This window comes from Perca fluviatilis, chromosome 4 (assembly GCF_010015445.1).
Source record: "Perca fluviatilis chromosome 4, GENO_Pfluv_1.0, whole genome shotgun sequence".
Taxonomy (NCBI): domain Eukaryota; kingdom Metazoa; phylum Chordata; class Actinopteri; order Perciformes; family Percidae; genus Perca; species Perca fluviatilis.
Window position 1 is genome coordinate 8290810 of NC_053115.1, and position 12507 is coordinate 8303316.

At 41.6% G+C, this 12507-nt stretch overlaps 1 protein-coding gene across 1 annotated transcript in view; it reads right to left on the reverse strand.

Annotated features, from left to right (window-relative positions):
- dnah1 (dynein, axonemal, heavy chain 1) overlaps positions 1-12507 on the reverse strand; it is a 34480-nt gene that overhangs the window by 6072 nt on the left and 15901 nt on the right. Inside the window, exons 45-72 of the mRNA XM_039799200.1 lie at positions 12161-12334; positions 12012-12041; positions 11584-11762; positions 11069-11299; positions 9665-9865; positions 9230-9438; positions 8936-9107; positions 8116-8307; positions 7908-8018; positions 7582-7767; positions 7287-7478; positions 6924-7091; positions 6620-6811; positions 6208-6339; positions 5705-5830; positions 5437-5556; positions 4738-4887; positions 4468-4628; positions 3734-3959; positions 3449-3644; positions 3125-3276; positions 2803-2999; positions 2546-2690; positions 2093-2251; positions 1298-1429; positions 989-1159; positions 698-877; positions 206-382 (exon numbers count right to left, since the gene is read on the reverse strand). Coding sequence (XP_039655134.1) covers positions 206-382; positions 698-877; positions 989-1159; positions 1298-1429; positions 2093-2251; positions 2546-2690; positions 2803-2999; positions 3125-3276; positions 3449-3644; positions 3734-3959; positions 4468-4628; positions 4738-4887; positions 5437-5556; positions 5705-5830; positions 6208-6339; positions 6620-6811; positions 6924-7091; positions 7287-7478; positions 7582-7767; positions 7908-8018; positions 8116-8307; positions 8936-9107; positions 9230-9438; positions 9665-9865; positions 11069-11299; positions 11584-11762; positions 12012-12041; positions 12161-12334 — 4661 coding nt within the window. The remainder of the gene's footprint in view (positions 1-205; positions 383-697; positions 878-988; positions 1160-1297; positions 1430-2092; positions 2252-2545; positions 2691-2802; positions 3000-3124; positions 3277-3448; positions 3645-3733; positions 3960-4467; positions 4629-4737; positions 4888-5436; positions 5557-5704; positions 5831-6207; positions 6340-6619; positions 6812-6923; positions 7092-7286; positions 7479-7581; positions 7768-7907; positions 8019-8115; positions 8308-8935; positions 9108-9229; positions 9439-9664; positions 9866-11068; positions 11300-11583; positions 11763-12011; positions 12042-12160; positions 12335-12507) is intronic.

Here is a 12507-nt window from a genome sequence, read left to right on the forward strand (position 1 = left end):
CAGATATCGTCATGTTACATAGACATGGCTGTCTTGCTGAATCAAGACTTACCATTAGGTATACTGAAAAGTGAGTAACCTGGTGATTATCAACCTTTGAAAATATACAGTATGCAATTTTGGAATATACCAACGGATGCGGACAAAGGAAAAATTGAATGTACTACTCTTATCCCAATTTTTGAATTCTCCTGCGTTATCTAACCTTGATATCCAGATTTGTGTCTATCTGCCGGTAGACTCCAGACGAAGAGTAGACATAATTATCACTAAGCACAGCAGGACAGTAGAAATCCTCCAGCACACTGAGCAGACATCGTCTGTCCCAGTCATCTGTCACGCGGCCGCCATAATTAATCTCCCCTGCAGTGTATGTTAGCACCTGGACAGGTAGAGGACAAAAAAGGGAGATAGATACTCAGATGAACATGCACACGCACACACACACACACGCACACAGGCTGAGACCAAAGCTTATGTATCTTACTAAAGGGCCTGTGTTTTGTAAGCTAATGCCTAAACTATCCACAGTGATAAGACACGTCATAATAGCAATCAACAGTGAGCTGGACATGTGTAATATATAAGTTAGGAGAAAAGGGGGAACAGGATTGGAGTGATTGCAAATGATGATGGCTTTGGAGCTAGTTAGTTTATACAGGTTGTTAAATATAGATACAAACATTATCTCGCTCACCTTGTAAGGGACATCCTGGTACTCGTCCAGGAACATTTTGAGTTGGCTGATGCAGATGTTCAGGTCTCCGTCGGTGAACTCATAGGGAATGTTAAAGCCCAGTGGGCCAAATTTCCTTCGCTCCAGAGCAATTCCATGGAAGAGACACAGAGACAGGAGCAAAGACTTGAGGTGTGTTGCCTGGAGAGGAGAGGAATAACTTGGAGATACTATAGATACTAGATGTTCACAAAAAATTGTAAATATGATAAGAAGGAACAGACTCAGAGGGTGACTAATGACTATGCAGACCTTGGTGGAAGAGGAGATAAAATCGTTGGTGAGTCTTAGGTAGGTTTTCTGTAGATTGGCCTTGATTCCCTTGGGAGGCTCAATGGTCATCTTTGACCCATTTTGGAGAATAGACACTGGGAACTTGTTGCTGGGAAGACTTGTGAGCCACAGACGGAAGTCCTTATGCACCTGTTTGGGGGTTGTGGGACATACAGTATGTGGTAGTAAAGTAAAGGAAGTAATTAACACTGGCAAAGTAAGTATAAGGCTTGTCTAACATACAATTTGAGTGTATAGTGTACAGTATGTGTATGCATATGTTCTGACCTTTACTGGGTCAATGTTTTCAATGAGTCTCTCCAGGGCAGGCATCCAGCTGGGCGCCAAGTGACAGTTCTGGAAGAATACCCACTGACCACTTTTCATTGCAGCGTGCATCAGGGTCTCAGCCCAGGGTCCCTGAATTACACAAACAACAGCAGGTGAAAGGGCAGATGTGAAGACAACAAGAGTTTTGCCAAAAAACATTTAACTTAACATGAGGTTAGGTTAAGAGAAACCATCCACGTTTCCTAGAAGTTTGCTTTATTTAAAGAGTGGGTAACATAGGGAATCACCCCACCGCCAGTTTGACATTCTAGGAGTCTTTCAGAAATGCTTAAGAGCCCTCAGTTCAATGTAGACAGAAATTGAGGACAGGGTGATGCAACAGCCCTCTCACATAATTGCAGGTAATGTGATAAACTCCCACTAAGACCTATTGAACAGCCACAGGGGTAGTGTGTTGCTGGGAGATTTGGTAGGCCAGCCACTAGGTTTCAGGTTCTGAAGGATGAGTCTGCATTTATCCTAAAACCTACACACAAGGCTTTTAGGGTAATTCTTTAAGCTTAATTGTGGTGTCCTGAAATCTAGCATCTGTCAAAGTAGTATTGCACATTGTCCTGGTCTATGGCCATAAATAGAGAAAACAATTAGCACAGAGGTGGCCATTCTTAACAAGACAAATGAGAATGGCCTGGTTCTGTGAGAAAATGTTTTACAGTGCCTTTCCCCAGGGTCACAGAGAGTGTACAAAAGAGCGAGTGAAAGAGAATTCCCAGGCACCCCCCTGGTCCTGACCTGGCCTTGGCCCAGAGAGATGGCATTCATTTTCTTGGAGAACTGCATGACATCAGCAAACTTGTAGAGGTCAGCAGCAGGATCAGTGCCAGGGGACAGGACAAAGATGAGGGGAGTGGAGGGGGACGACTCTGTGAAGACCACAGACAGGTCTGACGTCTGTGGACAGATGGAGAGAGAAGGAGTAACAAGCCATTTATACTGCTGCTGCATACTGTAGAGCAAACAACCGGAAATCATTTTCAGCTGAATTTAGCATAGTTAATTTAGTTCCACAAACATTACCAATGTTTGCACTGCTGCAGAACCAGCCCAAACAAATGGAACCATTATTGCCATGTTAATTACCACACTTCTAAGCCACTGTGACAGAGATAAGAATACATTTTTGTCACTGCATACATATTGGTTTTAATATCAACATTAAGGCAAGAGAGAGCAGAGTGACTCTACCTGAGGCTCTATGAAGCGTTGTCCCAGCTTAGCTGAGACAAAGTCCTGCAGGCCTTGAACAAGACTGTCAGCCCTCAGACAGCGCAGGACCAACAACTTCTGGAATGAGTCCAGCTCTGTGTCCCAATCTCCTGGGAGAGGCTCCCTATAGGAAAACATACACACATGCACACCTTAATAGATATTGACAGCTTCTACAAAGTACAAATGAAGGATACATGTGTACATTTGTTAACATAGTGGTTATCTATGCATGCCTGTGAGGCTGGTTGCTGTCAAAAATCCTCTTGAAACCCTGCAGATGTTCAACGAAGCTCTTTGCCAGGTTGCTGAAGTTGTCCAGAGCGCTGAGGCCCAGGATGTCCTGCCAGGCGCGCTCCGACAGCCAACTCACTGCTGGGTTGGTCAGCCTTTGGACGGGCATCCCTCCAGATAGCATGTAGCGCCACTCAGCCTGCCACAGAGAAATAACACACATTCATCAAATGTACCTGGATTAACTTAACTTCTGTATTTGTATGAGTCCCTACAGGAAATTAAATAGGGGAGAGGGAGAATTTAAACTCCGTTGTTTCTCACCAGATCAATTTTGTTCTCATTCATCATAATGCGAGCGCACAGGAGAAAGGCGAACATGAGTTTGTGCTTCTCAAACAAGCTGCGGCACACATTACTGTACAGGCTGAAGGTGAAAAATTTATTGATGTTGGTGATTCTCTTCTCCACTGTGTCTGTAAGAAACATGTCATGGAAAAAATCAGTGTAAGCAGAAAAATATTTGTAACATCTGGTTTCAATGCCATAAGCCAGTTTTCATAAATTTTCCATCTGCACAGACATAATCCTGTGTACAATCTTGCAACCAAAGAGCATAATGACATTTACTGTGGAACTCCTTTCTACCTGCTCTCTCAGAGTTGGCAATGCCAGCCATGAAGATGCCAAGGAACCACTCCAGTGAGTACTGGTACATAGGGTCAACACTGGACAGGTCCGATACACAGAAGAAGAGGATCTGTGTGCGCACAGCCACTGGAACATACTCCAGACGGGTGGCATCAATGTCCTGCTCTGTCTGCTCTGCGGCAATCACTTTGGCCTGCCAGTAAAACCAGTTTGCATCAGTAGAAAATCCAACAATATGTAACATATGTAATATTAGAGATAATAGCTCTCCTACTATCTTACCTGGATCTCCCCAGCTTTGATCTTGGAAGCCCCCAACACTTGGATGAGCTCCTCATTGTCCACAGGGTTCCCCTTTGTGGAGCTCAGTCGGAACAGGATCTCATCCTCAATTTCTTTTAGTTCCTGTTTCATCTTTGCGTTGCTGATGATCAGCTGGTTCTTGGCCTCCTCCAGGTCTGGACGTTCCTCAGCCACCACCTGGCCCAGCAACTGGTCCTCTAGACCACTGGAAACGCACAGAATGCACATTTACACAAAACCAAGACATACAGTAGTTGTTAGAATACAATACATACCCTAAATTGATTCTGAAAATGATTGGTTTATGTCTGGTTCACAGTCGCCAGCTGTTTGTCTTTTTAATCTATCCCTAACATCTTCATCTCACCATTTGATTTTGAGATGTGGAATGCAGAATATTTTGGTACAGTATTGACCAACAATTTAAAAAACAGATAAGACTGAAAGGCTGCCTTTTCAAACTTAACAAATATACAAACTTGCATTAGCATTGCTTTCAATGTAACTATTGTATGCTTTGCACCTATATTTAAATAATAACCACTCATGTATTTTGGATGCAGAGTGAATTAGGACAAGCAATAAGACTTTTCTGTCAGATCTCAGCACTGAAGGGTAGCTGAGAAAAATGTGACCATAACTGAGATAATTGATGGCAAATTTACAAAAATAAAAAAATATGTCTGCTTTTATCTGTTTAAAGCATGTATTACCTTGGTGACAAGGTGAAGTTAATGAGGGTGACATTGGTAGAGACCTCTGGAGAGTAGTGTGGGTTAGGCAGCTTGGTGGTTATGTACATCTTGAAGCCTTCCTGGTAAGGGATGACTGAATCCCCCAGCTTCAGCACTGTGTTGCCTTGCTGCTTAAATGTCTAAGGACCAAAAATGGGAGTTAGGCAAATCAGTGTACGGTAAATATTTGCACAACACTGCCAGATGGTACAAATTATTTTTGTTTGTAATAGATGTGTGTGTATTCACCTGTTGCAACAAGACAGGTTCTAGAGCAGGATCTAACTCCTCTGCTACATTCTCCAAGAGGCAGGGTTTACCAAAGCAAATGGCGTTCTCAAGACTGCGGAGGAAGTCCCGGTCACTTAGCTTAATTACCTCCAATGCATTGTCCTTTTCCTGAGAGACAACAGGAAGCAAGTATGAATGAGCAGTGGATTAAACACATATTTTGTTTTTTTAGGGCATTTTTGCCATAGGACAGTTGTATAGATGAAAAGGGGGAGAGAGAGGGGGGAAGACATGCAGCAAAGGGCCACAGGTTGGACTTGAACCCTGGGCCTTTGTAGATGGGGCGCAGGCTCTACCAGGTGAGCTACCACGGCACCCAAGATTAAATACAACAACAAACACAGAAGTTTTTCAGGGGAGTTGTTGGTGATGTGGAATAAGAGGTAACCCCAACAATTTAACCACTGTTTGCCACATAGCCAAAACAAGTACACCTATATGTACCGAACCTTATTTAACAACATATTGAACTGCACTGGATACTCTGCTATGTCAACTCTTTATACTGGTACATAAAGTATAATTACAAACTATACACGTAATGTGAAGGAATAAATTCCAATCTTCATACGGCTACTTCTCATGTCTTTTTGTCTCACTGGCACCCTCTGCAGTTATGGTTGGAGCAGCACACATATATACACAGATAGTCCTCACCATGTTTTTGATCCACTTGTTGGCTTGTCCTTGAGGATCAATGAATAAAGCCCAGCGCAGAGAGTACTGAGCAATCACACCGTTCTCCACTGAAAGGTTATCATTGGGCAAACCTGATATCTATGCACATAGAAAGGACAAAGTATGATGACAAGGTAAATGATAATTAAAAGTTAATTTAAGTCTAAAAGCACACAAAACACTGAGTCAGTCTGACTATTAACAATTAAAATCGTAAATGGTCAGCTGATGACTGGTTGGTTCTGACCTGCCAGGAGCGGATCTTGACTCGATCTCCAAGGGTGTTGATCAGGTTTGGTTTGTCAGTGTGTGGAACACTTAACTCTTTGAAACAATGCAGCCACTCCTCAGCCATGGCTGTCCTGTACTTTCCCTAAACACAAAAACAATGCACCTTCATGCAAACCATCCAATAGTGCTGCACTGATTAGGAATAGGAAAAGACACACTATGGCCAACCTACTAAAAATCACTATTTTATGAAATTATGCTTTCAACAATATACTTAACCATTATGTTCAGATTTTATTATTGTTATTGGTTAGATTTTTTTTTAAATAGTCTACTGGAACCGCAAAAACAAAAGTTATAGTTTTTTTTAAGTTAAAGCATCACAATATTGATTCATACAAATGCAGTTGATTGTAATGAGAATTATGTATAATACAGTACAGTACTGTATATTATGGGTAATGCAACTTTTTGTATTGTATGTATTCCCACTCACGCACTGAGTTACATCCCACTTACAGTGAAGGGTCCCAGGTATGCTACGTATCCTGCACACAGAAGCACATCGCCTGCCACATTATTGACCATGTAATCCAGATTTTGCACTGTTTCCTTCCAACGCACCTTCTCATCTGCCAGTCCACCTATAAGCTGGAGAAGATCAATGATGCATCATCATGATGCAACTATCAATATCAAAAAAGTTATATATGTTAAAATTACCTGAAAATGATAAAAAAAGTATTCTTATTAGACAATATTATACTGCAATACTACACTGCATTACATTGGCATTGATACTGTAATATACAGTATATATGTTTTTTTTCTACGAATCTGTATTCTGTTTCTAACCATCTCTCTGGTCTGTTTCTTGTGCTGCTACAATGCTAAAAGTGTTGTCTTATCTTATCTTATCCTTCCTTCTAACCTTGTCTGCTCGGACGAGGCGGGCCTCACACAGTTGATACTTGTTGTCCAGCTCATTTTTCTTAGCGACACAGTCCTGGTACTTGGCCTGCAAAGTGGCAATGCCACCCTCCACCGCTGCCAGCTTTTCATTGGCATCATCCAGGATGCGCTGGGTCGCAGCTAAATCCTCCTGGGCCTCCTGGAGAGCTTGCTGTGCAAATAAATTTTGAATGTCAAGACAACTCACTTTTTTGAAAAACATGAAAATACAGTGGTGTCTTACATGGATAGCCAATGGCTAAAATGTGGATTTCAGTTTTTACCCTTTTAGGTCCCACAGCCTTGGACACAAAGTGATATTTATGCATGGCTCGCACCCACTGGCAAATGGAGGTACAGGCTGTAGAAACCTTGGCAATGGAGGCTGGCTGGAATTCCTCATTATCTATGTATGGCTGGACTATATTGATCACGCTATCCGGGATGTTTTCCTGCAGAAATGATTTTTGGTAGAAAAATCAGTTTTAATACATCTCCCAAACAGGAAATGACCAAAATCAGCATCTAACACTGAAATTTTGAGAATTTAAGAGATTAAAATAAAATGATATTCTGGGGAGACAAGGACAATATATGCTATATACATACAATGACATGGCAATTAATCCACTAGACATGAACTCTACCTTATCATACTTGAAGAGGCTTTCCAGAAACTTTCCAGGGTCTTGTAGCAGACCTTTACCAGGTTCCCAGTAATCGTCAATCTTGGAGCCAGGCTTCTCTCCAGGTACCCTTTTCGGTTTGATGCCCTTCATAATGCACACCGCCTCAATAACCAGCTTTACCCCCGCGGGAGGTCGCTGCATGGCTCGCACCTATGGAAAAAAAACATTCTGGAGGTTATAGTATACATATAAACTGTGCAGTGCAGTACTAATTAAAGAATATCTTCAACCTATCATCATCAAAATATTTGACCTCAGTGACATCATTCTTGTTGAGAGACTTGAGGCTGGCAAGGGCAGCATCCAGGGCTGGCAGAGCCTCATCCAAATCTCTCTGGGCGTCTGCTGCGATGGCTCCTGCAAAACGAGCTTTCTCTGAAGCCTTGGCTTCCTCTGCTTGCACTGACTTCCGGGTCTCCTCTGCAACCACTGTGTCTTTCTGGCAACATAAGTCATAAGTTGGTATGTTTTTTCAAAAACACTGCTGCACATATATGGGACAAACACTATAAAGTAAACATCATTGGCCCCGCTTACTGTTCCACTATTACAGATTTTTTGTATCTTAGTTTTCCTTACTTTGATGGTCTCCATAGTGACTTCAGTGTCCTTAGCGGCCTCCTCCAAAAGAGGTCTCATCGTCTCCAGCTCCTCCAGCATCTTACTCACATCCTCTGCTGTGCTTAGAAGCTACATGATCACAGAATAGCAGGTAGTCAGATAAGAGCGCTAATTAAACATATGTACATACATTTCTATTATTTTTCTTTCCAGTTCAGTTCCTTGCCTTGTCCAGGCCAGTCTTCATGCGCTGACGAGCACCACACAGCTCTTGCTTTTTGCGTCCAGTGAGATTTGAGAAGATTTTGAGCAGTTCCAGGTAGCTCTTGGGTGTGACATAGTTGTGTCGAGAAAGCTCAGCCAAGTACTGTTCACACATCCTGGCTACCATCTGGTGGATCTTCACACACATCAATGTCTGGAGAAGGAAATCAATTAAGGAGTGACTGTGTTCAATGAAAAGACGTGCTCTGGTTTATTGGCATTTCTTTAAACCAATCACAATCGTCTTGGCCGGTGCTATGCACTGGAGAAAAGCCACGGTGCTGCTGCAATATAGGCTTAGAAGGAACTTGTTTTGGTGTACGTTTAAAAGTTGTTTTAGTCATGCAACAGAAAACTCAGATTGGACAGATAGTCTAGCTAGCTGTCTGGATTTACCCTAAAGAGATATGAGAAAAGGTTAATCATAGTCCTCATAAATCGACCAGAGTTTAAAATGCCAACACAAAGGAAGCTCAAGGCAACAGATATCTGGCCTAAATGAGTGAAATCCGGCAGATTTTCCGGCAGCAACAGAGGACTCCCGGAAGTGGAACGTCAAGAATATAGACAACAAAAAACAAACATGGGCTCAACAGATCACAACACACACACACACACACACACACACACACACACACACACACACACACACACACACACACACACACACACACACACACACACACACACACACACACACACACACACACACACACACACACACACACACACACACACACACACACACACACACACACACACACACAAAACAGCATCCTCACCAGTCCCCTGATGACTGTAGGGCTGGCTTCTAGCTCAGGCAGCTCATTAAGAAACGATGTGGCCACAGCCTGCAGAGCCTCCTCTGGCCAGGCACTGAACCAGTCTATGGTGCAACATGTCACAAGTGAGGGAAACTGCCTCAGGCGTGCACGAAACACCTCACCAATAGGACTGCAGAGAAATAAATAAAGAGTAAATGTGGTATAGGAAGAACAAAGATGAAGGCCAAATGTATCTACTTCTTTTAATTTGCTTTTGACCAAGTGATCGACCAACTTTACCGAATTACTAACCTCATGCAGAGTACAGTGTGGATGTTGCTGCGGACCCTCCTGATGTAAGCAGCCATAAGGTTAGCTTTAGTTGGCTGTTGGCCGAGGTCTTGCACAACTGGCTTCATGGCTGCCTGGATGCGCTCCTGCTCGTCTGAGGCATACAGGTTGGGAACATCTCCAGAGTTCAAAATGTTGTTGATATCCTCTAGGAATGACTCACTCTTAATCTGGGAGATTAACACAAAGGTACGGATGAGTATTTGATGCATTGTGAAAACAGAGATACATTACTTTATGCATTACATACTTAAGATCATTTAGATCTACATGTTGCATTTTGTACAACAGCATTCCTACAACAAAGTTCCACTGTACTAGAACTGTGTATTAGCAATGCTATGAACTACCACACACATGAAGTATACTGCAGCAAGGCATAAGAGAACGCTTTACCTGTGTGTCTACAAAGAGAAAGGTGATCTGCAGGTCCTGAAGGCCGGCCTTCAGCATGATGCTTTTAATATCTTCTCTCCACTCTGTCTGACCGTAGTTCTTAGATAGCTCAATCTGGAAACACTCATATTCTGACCTGAATATGGAAAATGCACAATGAGGACTGGGCCACAAAATATTTAAAGGATCATACTGGTGTTCCTGCATGTTTAAGCACATTAACAGTAAATTGCAGAAACGTTTTTTATTTTATTTTATTAACAGCACCTGCTTGTTCCTGAACTATTATTCAATAATCAATAAACATTGCACGTTTGGTATAAAACAAAGGCAACTGACTGTTGATTGTTACATACTGTATTACTGTATCTATCTCATGTCTGACATGTTATAGTTTGCTGAAATGGAAACAGCTGTACATAAAATAGGACATCAATCGTAAAATGTGTACAGTACAGGCCAAAAGTTTGGACACACCTTCTCATTCAATGCGTTTCCTTTTTATTTTCATGACTATTTACATTGTATATTCTCACTGAAGGCATCAAAACTATGAATGAACACATATGGAATTATGTACTTAACAAAAAAGTGTGAAATAACTGAAAACATGTCTTATATTTTAGATTCTTCAAAGTAGCCACCCTTTGCTTTTTTATTAATAAGGGGGAAAATTCCACTAATTAACCCTGACAAAGCACACCTGTGAAGGTAAAACCATTTCAGGTGACTACCTCATGAAGCTCATTGAGAGAACACCAAGGGTTTGCAGCGCTGTCAAATAAAGCAAAGGTGGCTACTTTGAAGAATCTAAAATATAAGACATGTTTTCAGTTATTTCACACTTTTTTGTTAAGTACATAATTCCATATGTGTTCATTCATAGTTTTGATGCCTTCAGTGAGAATCTACAATGTAAATAGTCATGAAAATAAAGAAACACATTGAATGAGAAGGTGTGTCCAAACTTTTGGCCTGTACTGTATATGCTTTAAAAAAATGGTCAGCAGTATAGAACACACACAAAACCAGCAGTGTGATCCTTTTAAAAAGCAGGTAATTGCAGAGATTTTTTTTTCATGTTTCATGACATTGTATTTAGCCCGTTGGCATGGGAGTTGTAGTGTGTTTTATATAGGGCGGTAGTGGGGGGGGGCGCGTCCACTTTTCTCCCACTCAGAACACAGATGGCATGCCCACAGGCTGAAGCTTTAAAAAAAAAAAAGGGGAAAAAAAGGGGGTGAAAAAAAAAAAGAAAAAACACAAAACACATTGACATGGGGAATATAAAAATGAAGCTCCTTCACAAAGTACAATGTTACTACCCATGAGCCAACTGGTCAGCTATTTAACAACAGAAGATTATACAATGAAATATTTCCAACATTGGTTGGCACCACTCACCCGTTCCTTGTCTTCTATGACTGTGTAGACTTTGCGGTCAGCTCCAGGAATCATGAAATCTCCATACAAAACAGGTTGGCAGGGCACAACCTCTTCAAAGCTGCAGTCGAACTCCTGAATGCAGTCCTTCAGGAGCCTGATGAACCAGTCCCTGTCCTCGGCACACACCAGGCGGTCTTGGAAAATCCGACAATTTTCGTGATACCACAGCTGCAGCAGCTGCAATTTGTCCTAAAAAATAACACAGATTTTATACTGGCTTCTTTTTAATCGTTCCGAAATTTCTCATCAGGCCAAACTTATATATAATTATTCAAGGGCACCCACACTATTTGTTGGATCCATTGCTAGGGTGACAAAAGCCATACATCACACTGCTGGTACTAGTTACTTCAAAAGAAACTGAATTTGTAAGTACTTAATGGATCAAGTGACTTTACCTAAATGGGTATTCCAACATTTCATAATAGTAATGTGATAATCTAAAACTATTTGATTCTGTTGGATCTAAATACCTCTATCTTTCCAGCCTCAGCCATGAGGATGCCCTGGAAGACTTTGGACAGGTCTCTGATGTTGAAGGTGTAATGGGACTTGGCTGGAGTTGGGAGGAGCTGGGAGGTAATCGTAGAGTAGACTCGGATAGTAGCGTCTACAAGAGACTCATTCAGCGGCTGGATTGCTGGCACAGGTCCTGAAAAAAAATAGCAGGAGAGAAGCGAAACGTGATAACATTTTCTTTTTATCAGAAGACACTTCCACATGCTTTGGTCAACATATGTTGGCTTGATAGAGATTATGTGCTTATTTTGTAAATTAAAATGACTTAAAATGGCTAAAATTATTCAGATATGTGTTTTGTGTCTTCCAGTAATAAATTAAATTTTACAATTTCACATTATGCACTCTTAATCTACTCCCTTTCTCTGTGTCCCTGACTTACTGCCTGGTTCGTCTTTACTCATATTTCCATCTGAAAGAGAACAAAAATTCAGTTAAAAACTGTTGTTAGTTGTTTTTTTTTTTAAAAGCTGATGTAAGTAATCTCTACCCTGCAACATCTGTTTTGACAGATTAGCAGACCTGACTCACCCATCCAACTGCCCAGAATGGTGGAGAAAATCTGTTTCTTGCTGGCATCTTCCATTTCAGTGAAGGACAGGAAGTTGAAGTGGCGTGTGAAGCGCTGGGTGATGGGGTTCCGGCCTCCCCCCGGGGGTCCCATGGCACAGGCAAAATTGATATCCACTATGTTCTTGAATGTCCCTGGGGAGAAAGGACAGGGAAACAAAGAGAAGCTCAATCTAATGAGATGTTTTGCATTTCTGAGTGAAAACAACAAAACCCAAATCTATGCATCATTATTATTATTAATATTTTTATTATTATAACAGTTATTATATTTGGCATGAAGAAATACTCTGTGTGACAATAAAGAG